The sequence below is a fragment of the Mauremys mutica genome, chromosome 6 (genome assembly GCF_020497125.1).
Source record: "Mauremys mutica isolate MM-2020 ecotype Southern chromosome 6, ASM2049712v1, whole genome shotgun sequence".
Classification (NCBI taxonomy): domain Eukaryota; kingdom Metazoa; phylum Chordata; order Testudines; family Geoemydidae; genus Mauremys; species Mauremys mutica.
The window spans coordinates 107,329,302-107,346,620 of NC_059077.1; the positions used below are offsets into that span (position 1 = coordinate 107,329,302).

A 17,319-nucleotide genomic window follows, 5' to 3' on the forward strand; every position below is an offset into this window, starting at 1 on the left:
AGGGAGGTTAAGATGTGACTTGATATGTGCACTAACATGTTTATGTGGTTCTTTCTTGGAGAATATACCTCTGCCACCCAGTCCTGAAGGAGTCCGAGGTGCAGTCTGGTGTACTGGACCACATAAGTGCACACTGCCATGTGCCCCATCAGCCTTAAACAGCTTCTCACCACGGTGAGAGGATAAGCCTTTAAATCCAGAATGAGGCTTTGCATTATTCAAAATCTTGTCTAAAGCCGTAAAGCCTTGCCATCTGTCGAGTCCAGAACTACACCAATAAACTCTGTTTTCTACACTGGAGACAGGACTGACTTGTCTGATTTGATCAGGAGGCCTAGTATGTCAAACGTGGATCAGATTATGTGAATGCTGACCACCGCCAGTGACCTGGATTGACCTCTTATCAGCCAGTTGTCCAGAAAAGGGAATACATGGACACCTACCCTCCAGAGGAATGCTACCACCACCACACCACACAGGGCAGCACTGAGAACAAAGGGGAAGACTGAACTGATAATGGTGTCCGCTGACAGCAAATCTCAGAAATTTTCATTGACCCTGATGAATTGTCATGTGAAAATAGGCATCCACTGGAGCACACAAACACCTACAGTGGAATGGACATGTGAAATCAATCCCTTTTTCATGTGTCCAAGGTAGATTAACTTGTTTCTTGCATAGGCAAGGGTTGGGATAAAATTAAACAAGAACAGTGATGTGTACTGAAGAAGGTTATTTCCATGTGCCACCTCCCAAATTATTATGCAACTTTTAGCAGTGGATTGCTCTAGTTTTATAAAAGGTGGGTATATTAAATAGATCTGCCTCCCATAGAGCCAAAAAAAATTTCAGCTGCACTGAGGTTTACAATCCCAAAGGCCTGTTTCCGAAAATACTATCAGGCATAGGGCTAATTATTATGAATAATAAATAATAATTTGTACTTCTATAGTAAAGTCTGACTTCTAATATGAAGAATGATAGAATTCTATCAACCAGTAAGTTCCCTAGCCTCAAAAATCTCCTTCCACCACAGTAACAAATAAAAAAACAGAAGAGGTATGAAGAGAAAGGATAAAACAGATCATACCCATTTCAGGTTTAGATCAGACCTCAGACTGTATACCTACTTTTATCTGGCTTTATTTTTAAAAAATACAGCTTATTTATACACCTCTAAACACAAGACTATAAAATCTAGACCTCAATTACTGCGGTAAAATATGCCATTCTGGTGTTAGGAAGGGAAAAATGTAGGGCAGTGTAAATGAGCAGATACCATACAAAGGAACAAAATAAAATCTTTCAAGAACACAAACTAAGAAAACATTACAAAATTTTCTCTATTTTCACTAAAGAAAGTAGGCTAACAGAATCCTAATACAAGAACTATTCTTAGACTCAAATGAGGCTCGTAAAAGGTGTTTTCTTCTTTATAGCCTCTCTTCTTTTTAAAGCTTCTATCATAACCTACAGGAGAAAACAGAAGTTGTGTGCTTTTCAACAGATTTCCTACCTATATAATACATACTCCTGAGAGCATTCTACTCCAAAAAATTAAAAATTCTGCACACATTTTAAAATTTTGCAAATTTTATGTGTCACATAAATGTGGTAGGCTCCAGCATGGTATTTGGGAGCACAGGCCACTGGCTTCACAGAGGTGGGAGATCACAGTGCAGCTTCCCCGCCCCGAGACGCGATGAGGCTGCACTCAACCCTGACACAGCACAAGGGCCGGGCATGCCCCAAAAACACCCCAGGGCCCTGCCCCTCTGTGCCAAGTGCACAAAGTGTGGGCAGGCAGGCTCAGCAAGGCAGGATCCAAGTGTGGAGGAGCTTAGTGTAGGGGGATCCAGGTGTGGGTTGAGAGGGCTCTGTGTGGGGCAATCTGTGTGCGGGTGGCTCAGCGGGGGATCCAGGTGCAGGGGGCACTGGATGCACAGAGGCTTGTTGTGGGGTTCTGGTGCAATGGTAATGGGACTCTTCAGGGGGTCCAGGTGAAGGTGGTTGAGGCTCAGCAGGGGTGAGGTGTTTGAGTGGGGAGGAATAGAGCTTGGCAGGGAGGTCGGGGTGTGGGCTCAATGGTGGGGTCCAGATGCTGGGGGAGTGGGCTCAGTGGGGTGGGGATCCAGGTGCAACTGATTGGTGCTCGGTACAATGGGGATCCAGGTGCAGCAGGAATGGGGCTCATCAGGGTGGTTATGGTGTGTGAGGGTGAGGCTCGGTCAGTGCAGGAATTGTGGGGGGAGGGGGAAAAGAGTTTGCAGAGCTTCCTATAGCTGGGGGAGAAATCTGAGGGTGGGTCTGACATAACCCCAGATGCCAAGCAGGGAAAGAGGAAGTCCCGTCTTCCCCAGCCCAGCCAGGATTAGCAGCTGAGCCCAGTGCAGGGTGGTAGTCACCAGCCGGGTTTTCCCCCGTCCCACCACCAGCTCCACAGTGATTTACATCTCTGCCGGCTGCCTTGGGCACCCAAAACATACTGGTAAGGAGGGTTGTATGACTGCTCTTGTGGCTTCCCTCTGCTTCCACATCAGAAAGTCATTCTTCTGCGGGGAAGCAAAGAAATCTGCGGGGGACATAAATTCTGTGTATGCACAATGGCGTAGAATTCCCCCAGGAGTAAATACACTACTGACAGTGGGCTAAATTCTGCTCTTGAGTACATTCACACTGCAGTTAAACACTTCTGGCTGGCCTGTGTCAGCTGACTCAGGCTCATAGGGCTCAAGATACAAGGCTGTTTCATGGCAGTGTAGATATTTGGTCTTGAGCTCCAGCCTGAGCCTTGGGACTACACAAGGGGGGAGAGTCCCAGAGCCCTGATGCCAGCCCAAGTCTGAACTGTAATTAAACAGCCTTGTAGACTGAGCCCCCCCCCAAACCCAAATGAGCTGATATGGGCTGGCTGTGGGTGTTTAATTTCAGTGCAGACATACCCTTAGTTGTACCACTAAGTTTGACTTAACTAAGTTGTAGAAAATTTGGTATACTCAAGCTACAAAAGTTCTTTAGAAATTATATTCAAAGGGCTCCAAGTGTAGTTTTATTTAAGTTATAAACTTAGCATAGAATATTTAAAAAGGAGAAAGACAAAAAAGGTATATAAGGATCCAATATTCAATAGGTATTGCACAAAAAGAAACCTTTTCTTTGTTAGCTGTATCCTTACTGAACCTACTTCTAATTTTAAATCTTAATACTAGCGTAGCAAAATTCTCATGTGGTCTCACATCTCTATGGAAACGTTTCTTAGCAATCAGTTGCCCATGAAGAAAGATTCCAGTCCTCCTTGGCCACAGGCAGTATTTGAGCATTCCTAGCATGGTGATACAGAGAACTATATTAACCCTATGTCACTATACAAAAATCTTTTCCTGGTACCAAGGAATTCCAGAGCATCCTTTAATCCTTTTCCCATCCACCATCAGAAACTGCTGTAACAGAAGAGAAGACTCAAAATTCACATACTGAAACCAAAACAGGAGATCAGGAATTTTCTGCTAGAACGATATATAATGTCTGTTCCAAAACTCAATTTGTTACAACTCTTACTTAATTTTCCCCATATTTGTAATCTAAAGAAAACCAAAGTTCACTACAAATTTTTAAATACACACTCATAACTGAAGAATGTGTGACACACCTAACTGAATAATAATGTCAGAGCAGTTCTTCAAAATTAAAGATCTTTGCAACTTGTAAATTAAGGGTGTATTCTACAGTATCTTACCACAGCCCCCACTAACATTTTTCTTAATCATTTCCTTTTTAAAAATAAATGTTATATGTTCTATTACTTCACATTAACACTACCAAATAGAAAGGAATTTTGGTTCTTGGTCTGTCTGCCATTAAGAGAATTTGGCCTTACAAGCATCTCTTTCACCAACCACAGGTAGAGACCTCACCACCCGCAAACTCAACCCCTCGAATCTGTTCCTCTTTACAGTTCAGCCACTCACCATTATGGTAATCTAAAACAGGGTTTCCCAACTTGTGGGTTGGGACCCAAAATTGGGTCGACAGAGTGTTTCAAAGGGTTACAAGGCAGCTCCTATGGATCCTGTCCCACAGGGCTGGCTGGGCTTGCTTCCCTGCTCCAGGCACTGCAAACTCTGGGGGCCCAGCACCACTTAGGTTTGGCCGAGATGTTATGACGACAGGAGTCCAAGTAAGCCAAATTTGAGTGAGAAGCACTGTACCCCAGCCAGGTCACAACTCCACTCAGATAAATTTGATTCAGTCACGGGGGACAGGGCCAAACCTGACTGGCACTGCATCCCCAGAGGTTGCAATGTCTGGAGCAGAGAGCCAAGTATAGCCAGCCCCACAGCACAGGAGCTGCAACTGTGGGGTGAATGCTGGGCAGCAACCAACTCCCCTCCCCTCCCCTGCCAGTGGGTATGACCCAACTGAAACCACGCTACAGCCTCCACCCCCAAACTCTTTACTGGGTCACGACAGGCCATAAACATTTACAAATGGATCCTGAGCACAAAAAAGGTTTAGAACCACTGATCTAGAAGACATAGCTGTCTCTTCCTTCAGGTACAGATACAGGTACTGGAGTTCATAAGTAAAGCTACGAGTGTGTCATGTAGGTCATGGAAATCACGGATAGCGTAACTTCCATGACTTCTGCAGCAGCAGTAGTTTGGGTGTGTGGGAAGAGGTTCAGGACTAGAGGCAGGAGGTTGGAGTGGGCGGGCAGGGGGCACATACCTTGGGGTGGGTGGCTCCCCGGCTCCCACTGGCATGGCCCTGCAGCTCCTAGGCGGAGGGGTCAGGGGACTCCGCGCACTGCCCGCGCTGGCAGCTCCCATTGGCTTTGGTTCCCAGACAATGGAAGCTGTGCAGCCAGTGGTTGTGGTGGGAGCAGTGTACAGAGCCCCTTAGCCTGGCCTCCACTGCAGGGACATGCGGCACCAGATAGGCTGCCAGCCCCGCCAACCCTCCCTCTCCCCAGCACCAACGGGGTCCGAGGCCAACTCCCCCCACGGCACCACCACCACTATGGTATATCTGATCAAGGTGAAACAACAACAAGAGGCTTACGTGGTGACTCAACAGTTCTTTTCCTATTCCCTGAAGAGAATATGTCAATCAAGACAACCTATAACAAAAGCACCTATCAGTTTGACTGGCTAAGCAAACACCATCAAAGCAGGAAATGGAATTATATTAAAGCACTTAATTGTTTCTCCAAGTGGTCTTCTATGCTACCCAAGGAAATAGTGAAGTTTTGCTGCTGACACCAGTATCCCTAGGTCTGCAGAGAAGGCATACTGTCATTGTCCTGGACACGATGTTTGGCTCATGCCTTCCCCTCCCCCTCTTTTCTGACTGCCAAGATGGTCAGTGCCAAGCAAAGACAATCATCACTCATACTGATCCAGATATCTGTGGTTCCTAAATAGACATCTGAATAAGTCTCATCAATAAGTCTCATGGAACCTTCTGGAGATTACATTCACCAAAGCAATCTTACTAAACAGAGATCCTTCAACATATTGCCTGGAACCTGAGTGATATCACCTCCTTTATAAGGACTCTTCCCAGAATCTATATTTCTTACTAAATCCAGAAAGGCATCAATTAATCAAGTTTACAGAGGATTTGGGGAACACAGTCCTACTGTTGTGTACAAAAGGAGGTACATTTCCTACATCTCTTCACTACAGAGATCTAGCAGAAATTTCAAGATTACTTTGGTTTGGTTTCCAATTCATTAGAAAGTGCAAGTCTCAGATCTGGAAACTCTGAGATCTCACTAATAAAATTCCAACATACTGCTTCAGCCATACATTTCCAGATTTCATAAGTAAGTTTCTCAAAGACATCTACTCCACCCGCTATTAGGAAACCTCAGCTTCATATTGCCGATACTCAATAACACACTCTCTCTGCCAATGGGAGAGGCATCCCTGTCAAGACGGTTTTCCTCTTAGCAGTCTTTTCAGCTAGAAGAGTGGGCAAACTTGGGACACTAATCAAAAAGCCCTTATCTACCATTTTTCTTGACAGGATAGTCTTTATGCCACTTCCTGCATTTGTTCCTAAGGGGAATACTGCTTTTCACTTGGATCAAAGTGAAAACGGGCATTCGCATGGCACTATTGTCGCCAACGTTGCAAGATATTTATGTACCAGATATGCTAAACCCTCATATGCCCCTTTATGCTTCGGCCAGCATTCCACAGGACATGCGTCCATGTAGATGACACGCATTTAAAAAAAAGTGTTACTTAAATAAGTGACTGAACCCTTTGGGGGTGGGGGGGGGGGATTGTATGTCTCCTGCTCTGTGGTTTTACCCACATTCTGCCATATATTTCATGTTATGGCAATCTTGGATGATGACCCAGCATATGTTGCTCGATTTGACAAAACGCAAAAAAAGGTACTAATGGGGGATTTCTAAAGATAGTTACAGCACTTGACCCAAGGTTTAAGAATCTGAAATACTTTCCAAAATCCGAAAAGGGATGCGGTGTGGAACATGCTGTCAGAAGTCTTAAGAGCAACACTGCGATGCAGAAACTACAGAACCTGAACCACCAAAAAAGAAAATGAAAATTTCTGTTGGTGGCATCTGACTCAGATGATGAAAATGAACATGCATCTGTCAGCACTGCTGTGGATCAATATCGAGCAGAACCAGTCATCAGCATGGAAGCACGTCCTCTGGAGTGGTGATCGAAGCATACAAACATTTACATATCTGGCACATAAATACCTTGCAACACCAGCTACAAAAGTACCATGTGAACATCTGTTCTCACTTTCAGATGACACTGTAAATAAGAAGCAGGCAGCATTATCTCCCATAAATGTAGACAGATTTGTTTATTTTAGCATTTGGCTGACCAAGAAATAGGATTGGGTAGACTTCTCGTCTCTAAAGTGTTGTTTTATTTGAGTGCAATTTAAAAAAAAAAAATCTACATTTGTAAATTTCAAAAGAAAGATTGTACTATAGCACTTGTATGAGGTGAATTGAAAAATACTGTTCCTTGTTTCTTTTTTACAGTGCAAATATTTAATAAAAAATATAAAGTAAGCACTGTACACTTTGTAGTATGTGTTGTAACTGAAATCAATATATTTGAAATTGTAAAAAAGCAATTAATATTTTAATTAAAATAAAAAATAATATTTATATTATAATAAATGTAAATTGGTATTCTATTATTAACTGTGTGATTAATCGTGATTAACTCAAAACAAATTAACTCACAAAAATTAATCGCTTGAGTTAACTGCAATTAATTGACAGTCCTAGTATAATTCTATTTAAATATAACAAGGCCTTAGAGGAAATCCAATAGACACTTTTGTTCTGTGTCTGTACAGTGCCTAGCACAACAGGGTCCTGGTTCCTGACTAGAGCTGCTAGACACTACGAAAACACAAATGATGCTAATTTTATATAGGGGACAGAGTACACAGCTAATATTTTCCATCCAGAAAAATATTTTGTCAGTTATTTTTCAGGTCTTCAGATGTCTATTGAAGACCCCCAGGTGAAGACAAGGCTCATTTGGCCAGGTGCAACAACTATTTCAAGGGTAGAGCAGGACCATACAATAAAAACGGTCTTGCAGCTACATGGTCTTAAGCCAACTTCCTTTACTTGGCTCACACAAGATAGTATTTTTAGCCTCATATGGCACACTTTTTGAATAAAGGGTCTTTTAGCTTCAATTCTGTGTTCTGCAATAAATCCTTTAAAAAAGGAAAAAAAGTAGGTTGTGGATAAAATGTTGGTTTGGTTCTCATGACTATTCCCCTCCCTCCTCCCCCAATTTTCTTGGAGGATTTTTATTACTGTTTGCTATTTCCCATCAGTACTAGACTAATGGAACAGTGGGTACCCACATAGGAGAAAGGTAAAATTAGTTTCCTTACCTGTAGTGTTCCCACTGTTCCATTAGAACCCACCCTGTGCTTATATAATTGTTGTTCTAAGCCTCAATGACTTGAAAGAGCACAGGAATAAACATTTCTGGTTTGATAGGAGGAGATCTAGAGTGAGTAAGAGAAAGTGTTTTTAGTGAAGCACTTCAATTGTTAATCTTTTTATAAAATTACATATATTTATATATAGGTCCCAGCTGGGAGAAATGTGGGAGCTGACAATCAAGTGGAATGGGGGAAGATAGAGGGATCTTGAGTCTACCTCAAAAGCATGGAAAGAAGGCTGAGAGAACAGGAGTACTGGCCTAACAGAAAAGCTGATGCCCACTTGGAGAAAGAAAGTTATTGGCAAGATAAACTAATTTTCAATGGTGTCTAATGGTCAGACTTTCACGTGCCTCAAAAGACTATCCACTGGGAGATGGATATGACCATGCTAACTCCATTTATATTTTAAGGCAAGTTCAATTAGTGTGAAGATACGCTCTGACACAACATTGTCAGACTGTGAAATTTGCAGAAAAAATTACATTTGTCTGACTGTTCTACTAAAAAGGATAGAGGTTGATATAAATTCTTAGAAAAATATTGAGTGCTGCTTTCTATTTCTTCTATAGGGATTTACTCTTGGATAGTGCTGGTATTTGCAGAGTATTTCAAATTTGTTTTTAATAAGGTCTTTGAGAGAGGGATATATTTTTGTTATATGATTGTACAGTCCGCCTAGCACAACAGGAACCTAGTCCATACCTGCAAATAAATGATAAAGATACATGTGGACACAATCTGTGGTTTGTCTAGATTCAGAAGAAGCCGTCATTTAAAGAGGAACAGAAATCTTACTAAACTCTCTAATTACTGAACAATGTTCTGTGTTTTTCCAAGCAGAAGAATAAGACCACATCACTTGATTAAAGCTGGACCTTGGTGGATTTGCACCACTCATCCTGATTACTAGACAGCTGTTTTGTCTGCCAGGGGATAACTTTATATCTGAAGTTCTCACTACTAACTGAAAAATGCAGAGATCTTGCTCTCCAGACAGCCTCAGAAAAACTGTGTTCTCAGAAGCTCATGCTTTAAATATTTAGCAAGTTCATTCCAGTGAAAGTAGGTAATCATGACATTCAGGCAATTTCAGACAGTTAAAAAAAGAAAATACAGTTATGATGGTCACTAGCTAAGAATACAAACCTGCTGCAGATCATATTAAAGGAAACCAAAAGAGCTGATTGTCTCCACCTGCTAGAAATGCACAGCTAAACCTTGTGGTACAGACAGTAGAGGAACAGAATTGAAATTGTGTTTGTCGTATGTCTGCGCAAGTGACATCATGCATCCTATATCTTCTAATTCCAGGGTTGCCTCACCACTCCAGTAATTCTCTGACTCATATGAATTGACAATAGCTGAGCGGATGAAACCATTTCCTTCCAGTGGTCACAAAAGCCATTTCCACAAATTTTTATGCTTTTGCTTGTGCTAGCATCTCTCCTTTAAACAACTCTGTTCTATCTTAAAGTTAGTCAGTCTTAAAAATGGATCTTTGAAATCACAGAATGATTCACTTCTGTCGCACTACAGTGATATTTTAATCATATCTAGTGCTTTTAAGGTACTATGCAGGATTTTCTTGTAACTTTTTAATCTTACTGATATTTTTAAACTATAATATGGGGGAGGAATTGTATTTTACATATATGGATACATGACTTGTTTATATAGATGCATATGTAAAAACTTAACTAACAGATGGTGCACAAAGACAAAACCTGAATGATCCTCAAGCATGAGCACATTAAAAAAAAAACTACTATCAGGAGTAGCTAAAAGTAGTTATGTTCAGGTCCCCAACAAATAGCAAATCAATTTTTACTTCTCCTAGCAATAATTGTTTTATTGTATTATATTGAAAAAATAAAACTTAAAACAGACACTGCTGATTTAAAGTTTCCTTGAAACTCTGATGAAGAACATTAATTTACCCTCAGCAAAGTATACCTCCTTTATACTCCTGTACAAGGGTATGTGCATCCTCCTCTACTATGAAGACTCAAAACACAAAAGCACCATGTCTTATTCTCAGCAACGTAATGGAATATTCAACGTTATTCCTTTAGTTGCTAAAGGTCTGTTTAAACGGAAGGATGCTTTTAATATCTTGGTCCCAATTCTGTAAGCCGATGCACCAGTGAAGACTTGTGTAGAGAAATCCCATTAAACTCTATGGGACTCTGACACAGGGGTCTGCACTGGCACATTCATTGCAGGTTTCAATCTTTATTTCTTCACCCAATACCCTCATTCCACATTGAAATTCTGGAATTGCTTTCAATCCCTCAATTGGGGGATTAGCTGTAAAGATTTACATGAAAGGCAGACTGGTAACTTTGTGCATCAATATCACCCTTGAGTCAAATTCATCCAATTCAAGCACCAGATTTTGCTTCCATGAGAGTTTTGTCTCTCCATTTGGACTGGGAGTAATATAAATTTTAAAAATGTATGCTTTACTTATACTCATGTCTTATGCAGCAAAACAGATACAGCAAATCTGATTTGTAATGTCACTTCCTTGTTAAGGGGAGGGTTTTAAGTTTCATAAAGGTGAGCCATAAAAGTTAAAAACTTCATAGGAATTCAAGAGTAAGAAAAAAAATTCGTGTCACGCCCCAATTAGCCATTAAATCCAAAAGAAATGTGTTATGGCTTCTTAATACTGCTTTTTGGTTGTAATTTTGAACTTGCTCTCTCTAGGATCCAAGTTTCTTCAACAATATTCTTGGTTTACACAAACCAAATAAATTCACATTGTGTCCTCATAACAATATCAGGAGCACTTACTCATCGTACTTGATATGATAAATAGCATCTTCATCAGTGTCCATACAGTCTGAATAAGATGTTGAAGGTGCACTGTCCAAATTATTTGTATTTTCTCTAGAACGATCTTGGCTTAAGTTTCCATTAGTCCTTCTGTAAGTATTGCCACTTTTTGCTTGAGCTTTACCATTCTTATGTCCTTTTGTTGCTCGGGTTACATTTTCTATGTGAGCTTCAAACCAGGCTCCAATGCTGACATCACGGGCATCCACCAATTCATTTATCTAAAAATAAAATTTTGACAAGGAGTTAATGTTTATTGCCTAAAAATCAGTTTAAATGGGAAAAAACAACTGGCTAAACAACTTGGACATTTTGAGCTAACCTGTACACTCAATTTGTGTAACTAAATTAAAAAAACCCTACATTTAATTTTTGTGCTTTTAGGATAGAATTTTAATATTTGACTCACCCCCCATAATAATATTCAACATGATCATTTATAAGTAATTCAACAAAAACTGTTAGGCAAGATAGATTTTTATAAGAAAAATTAGAACAGTAGTCTATCATCATTCTCCTCCTCCACAATATTGTTCCCAATCATCAATAAAGATTTATGCCTTTAGCAGCTGCCTTCCCAAGAGCAGGCGCTCAGAATATTAGCTCACAGCCTACAGAGTTTCTAAGACTTCACTGATTCCTCAATAATGGAATAATTATTTTTCCCTTAGATGTTTCCTTTAATCCTGCACTACACTTGATTCCTCCAGCCAAGAGGACAAGAAAAGGCTCTCCAAACCTACCAAAGCTGTTACCATAGCTAACCAAGATTGAGATTTCCATGCATCTTACACCTCTAAGGGCTGGTCTACACTACCGCTTAAGTCCATGTGACTTATGTCACTCAGGGGTGTGAAAGAGACTCCCCTGTGTGACACAAGTTACATCAACCTAAGCCAGGGGTCGGCAACCTTTCAGAAGTGGTGTGCCAAATCTTCATTTATTCACTTTAATTTAAGGTTTCGCATACCAGTAATATATTTTAACGTTTTTAGAAGGTCTCTTTCTATAAGTCTATAATAGAAAACTAAACTATTGTTGTATGTAAAGTAAATAAGGTTTTAAAAATATTTAAGAAGCTTTATTTAAAATTAAAATGCAGAGCCCCCCCAGACCAGTGGCCAGGGCCCGGGCAGTGTGAGCGCCACTGAAAAATCAGCTTGAATGCCGCCTTCGGCATGCATGCCATAGGTTGCCTAACCCTGACCTAAGCGCAGTCCACACCAGAGCTATGTTGGCGGGAAATGCTCTCCCGCTGACATTATTTCATCTCCACGAGAGGCGGAAACTATTATGCCAACAGGAGAGCACTCTGTCGGCACAGTGTGTTTACAGCAGCACAACTGTGTCGATGCAGCTGTGCCAATGTAGCACTGTAGGGTAGACTTGCCCTCAGAAACACAACTCTGGACACAACAACATTTCTAGCTTCTGTTTTTGAAACATGAACCTGGATTCAAAACAGCATCTACACAAATCTATCACTCTGAATAATGTAATACCCCCATCCACTCTGTACTCTGAGCAAAGAAATATTGTAGCAGTCTGATAGAATGGAGCTGAACCAAAAGAAGAATGACATATAAAGGAGAAATATATACTACCAAATTAAAAGTACATTCTAATACTGCTCAGACCACGTTCAAGTTATTTAAAACAAACTTCTGAGATGTGGCTTTTTGTTCCTGCTGGACCCATTTCAACTATTACCACTTTAACAGATGCTTTTCAGGGCTTTATTTAGTTTTAGTTATTTTGCCAAACATCTTTTTAAAAAGAAACTACACTTACACCCTTTTCTTCTTCTGTAATAATACGTTCCTTATATAAAGCATTCCCCCCCTTCCAAAACAAAAAATTCTCAAAGTGGGTATCATTATCCCCATTTTACAAGTGGGGACACTGAAGCTAACAGGCAACGACAGAAACAGCCCTTAACTACCCACTCGACAATACTGCCTCAAAGAGTAATCTTTTCTGAACCTATGCAAACAACTCGTTTAATATAAGGAAGGTGCAAAAATTTTTAGTAGTGATAGTAATTACTACTACTATTTCAAATGTGTGAGTATTTAAATACTTTGCAAGCACTAATGAAGGCACAGATCCTACCCTAAAGAGCATAACAGATGAAGAATGGAGGATAAAGATGTAAAATACAAAAGACTATGGTGAGAACAGGTATCTATCATAGTAGTTACATGGCTTTGGTGTTCAAATAAATAAGTTAATTCAGTGGTCCCCAACGCGGTGCCCACTGGGGCATTTTTGTGCGCCCGCCTAGTACCCAGCAGGGGAGAGAAGTTGCGGCCATGAGAACTCAGGCTGCAGGCGCCGGTGCTCTCTGTCCCTGGCAGGCGCGGGGCTGCAGCTTCTCTCCGGCTTCTCCGTGACTGTAGGCGTCAGCGTTCTCTGTCCCTGGCAGGCGTGGGGCTGTAGCTTCTCTCCGGCTTCTCTGGGGCTACAGGCTGCGGGCGCCAGCGTTCTCTGTCCCTGGCAGGTGTGGGGCTGCAGCTTCGAAGCTGGAGAGAAGCTGCAGCCCCTCCCCTGCCGGGGACAGAGAACTCCGAGGCTGCAGGCTTCATTCTATGTTAAAGTAAGAATAATAAATATATTTGGACCAGCAGTTCAACAATGTTTTACTTTTTTAAAAATAAGATGAAAACTGTTTGATATTTATTTTGTAAAATATTTTGTAGATAAAAAAGAGCAAATTCACATGGTAAGATGAAAGATAATTGCCGAATAATTTAATTAATAGCTTTTACATGTAAAATTACCCTTTTTATCTTATGGATTCATATATTGTGTAATATTAAATATGATTTTTTCATATTATTTAATGTACAAACAGAAAATCAGCCTTGAAAAATTGTTGGTGCCTGCCACACTTCTGAAAACATGAATGTGCTACTGGACACAAAAAGGTTGGGGACCATTGAGTTAACTGATCGCTAGTCCCCTTTCTCTTCCCTCACTCCCAACCATCTTCCACAATTTAACCCTCTCATCTTTCTCTCATGTAAATTCCCAGCTTCCACTCTCTTCCAACATTCAATAGTTCTAACATGCGATAAATAAAATAGGTGAGTAGATGGCTTAGGTCTTGATCATCCCTCATTTAAAAAAAAACACACATGGGGAGCTAGCTATGGAGGTGACCTTACTACATCACTCTGAGTCTGCATTATCCTGCACTTCCCCACTTTCATCTTACTGACAGCCAAGCTGTGAGGGAATGACATTACCAAGGATTACCCCTGACTGCAGCTACTCCTGGGATTTCCTATGCGAGGAAGTTGTAACATAGGTCCAGACTGTATAAATTTTCCCAGTAAAAAATATCAGCAAAAAGATAAGGAAGACAGCGAGAGTCTAGAGCACATTCCTCTCTCATTCTCCTCTCCCAGAGTAGCCCCCACCAATGTTCCCTCTAATTTTTTATGTCCACCAATATGGAGGTGATGTGTGGCAGGGGTGGGGCCGAAGGGCTTGGGAGGGGGTTCAGGGCTAAGGCAGAGAGTTGGGGTGTGGGCTCTGGGGTGAGGCCAGGGATGAGGGTTTTGGGGTGCAGGAGGGGGCTCAGGGCAGAGGATTAGGGTGGGGGCTCTGGCTGGGGGTGCAGGCTGCCCAGGGTGGTGGGGGGGGGGGACGACAAGGGAAAGAACTCCTCCCAGGCTCTCCTTGCCACAGCAGCCCAGGGCAGCGGCATCTCTCCCCGCTGAGGGAGCTCCAGGGCCGGGGAAGCAGCGCTTCTCCCCATCTGCGCAGCCCTTGATAGCCTGCTGCGTTCCCGCACCTGCACAACACCCTCCACTGGGTTTGGAGGAGAGGGAGATGGAAGGCAAGGGTGACTCAGCCCACCTTCTGTGTGGAAGGGAGAATCCCGGCCTTCGCTTACTTCTTGTGGAAACTGCAAAAAAGGTAACTACTTACAAAAGATTTTTTAAAAGGGGCAGCAACAGAAGGGCATTCCATGCACAAAATGTACTGTTGCAGAAAGCAGGGAGACAATTGTGAGATAAGCAAACAGGGCTACAAAGACTGGCGTCACAGAAGATGGGAAATGATCTGATAAGACAAGAGGAAATAAATAAGAAGGGACAGAGTTGTATAGGCCCTTGAAAGCAAACCCCAAATAAATCTGTTCTACTCTGTATAAAACTTATATAGGGTAAACTCATGAATTGTCCACCCTCTGTAACACTGATAGAAAGATATGCACAGCTGTTTTCTCCCCCAGGTATTAATCACTTACTCTGCGTTCAATAATAAACAAAAGTGATTTTATTAAGAATATAAAGTAGGATTTAAGTGGTTTCAAGTAACAGAGAGAACAAAGTAAGTTACCAAGTAAAATAAAACAAAACACCGCAAATCTAAGCCTAATACATTTAAGAAGCTGAATACAGGTAAATCTCACCCTTAGAGATGTCCCAATAAGCTTCTTTCACAGACTTGACTCCTTCCTAGTCTGAGCCCAATCCTTTCTCCTGGTACAGTCCTTGTTCCAGCACTGGTGGTAAGTAGGGGATTTCTCAAGACTGGACCCCTTTGTTCCACGCCCTTTTATAGCTTTGGCCCAAGGCAGGACTCCTTTCTCTCTCTGGGTTCCCACCCCCTTCTAAATGGAAAAGCTCCAGGTTTAAGACGGATTCCAGTATCAGGTGACACAGTCACATGTCACTGTAAGACCTCATTCTTTATTACCCGCAGGCTGGCCCCCAGGTCCACAAGAAGGCTTGCAGATAAATAAACCATCTACAGCCAATTGTCCTAGTAATGGGTGCCATCAAGATTCTAACGCACCATTAATGGCCCACACTTTGCATAGTTACAATAGGACCTGAGAGTTAGCTTCATATTTCTAGTTTTAGATACAAGAATGATACATTCATACAAATAGGATGAACACCCTCAGTAGATTATAAGCTTTGTAAGGATACCTTACAAGAGACCTTTTTCATAAAGCATATTCCAATTACATTATATTTACACTCCTAAGCATATTTCCATAAACATATGGAGTGCAACACCACATATCTTTAACTGGTAAATTTATGTATCTGTTGATCCATTTTTCATGTGCAGATTATCTTTGTTTGAGAGATGACATCCACTTGAGACAATTAAAAATAGCATCAGTGAAATTCAAGAAATTTCAGGTCCATTATGTGTGTGTCTTCTTAAGAATATTAAAATTCATAAATATTTAAATTTCCTAAATCTGTCAGAAATTAAGACCACTAGAAAAAGAGAAAATATATCATATAAACCAATAGAAATAAAATTAACCCAAATTTAAAAAAATTGGATAAGAAAAAGGATGAGAACAGGAAAAGGTATGAGTCAGATCCCCACACCTCTTAAGGACAGTGGTAAAACTGACTTCAGTGGTTGTGTAAATGGGCCTATGTTTGCCCCTTTTGCTAATCTGCAATGCTATGACCTACTTCACTCCATTGTGTTACCTCTGCTCTGATCTGAAACACTTAGGTGAGCAATTTTATTATTTCCGTTGCACTCTGAAGACTGACAATAAGCCTTTAAGTAACAAACCATTAACAATGCCTCTAGACTTCAGCTGCAGCGGTATGCAGTTCAGTATCAGCAAGTTTCCATGGTAACTGAATATTAAATGAGACATGTGAAAAGGCCTCTATTTTTTTCAGCCAAATCAAACCACCACTGCAAGCTCACTTGTAGCTATGAATACAGAGCAAAAGATCATGGAAGAAAATGTACTGCCATGACTTCCAAAGTGAAAGAAAGGTGCATGTATGTATCACATAACGTATATAATCAGCAAGAGGCAAAAGAACATATTATCCAACAAATTCCACTGGATTTCTTACCACATCTGAATCTGATATTAGAAGGATTTAACAGCTGCAGGGAAGAGAAGCAAACTCCTATGTCACTCAAATTGTTAATATGTAAAAAGCCATGGCAATAAAGCAATTTAAGAAATATGTACAAGTAAAATACTTATTTAAGAGACACAAAAAAAGCACAGAAAGCAGTGTACAGGGTCAAATTTTGCAAAGATGGTGCAAGGAATAGAAAGTGCATGACCTGATCTAGCCTGTACTAACAAAGTACCTCACCCCCAAGACAGGATTCTGCCCTTGTCCAGAATTACACTAGGGGAGGCTGGTGGAAGGGCAACTTCAATTTACAAAAGAACTCTTAAAATACATACTCCAGCTAGAACCTCAAACCTATAAAATCAACACACAAATGCTGTTCTGGATACCTCCCATTTTTTGGGCCAGTTCTTCTCACTTTAGCTGCTACGCTGACCCCTTGTGTCTACTCTCCTCCTCTCCCACTTGCTAATGCAAATAATGCCCCCCCTTTAAAAACAAACCAACCAACCATGATCCTTAAACACAGTGGACCATTTACTCTGGCATACCCCATCCAGACATTCGTGAATTTAGTCTACAGCAAGGGTTCTCAAACTGGGGGTCCGAACCCCTCAAGGGGATTCGAGGTTATTACATGGGA

General features: G+C 41.2%; 1 protein-coding gene across 1 annotated transcript in view; it reads right to left on the reverse strand.

The window, feature by feature from the left end:
• The window catches only part of UHRF2 (ubiquitin like with PHD and ring finger domains 2), a 154,513-nt gene that overhangs the window by 101,173 nt on the left and 36,021 nt on the right, over positions 1-17,319 (reverse strand). Inside the window, exon 3 of the mRNA XM_045020492.1 lies at positions 10,768-11,030. Within this exon, the coding sequence (XP_044876427.1) occupies positions 10,768-11,030 (263 nt within the window). The remainder of the gene's footprint in view (positions 1-10,767; positions 11,031-17,319) is intronic.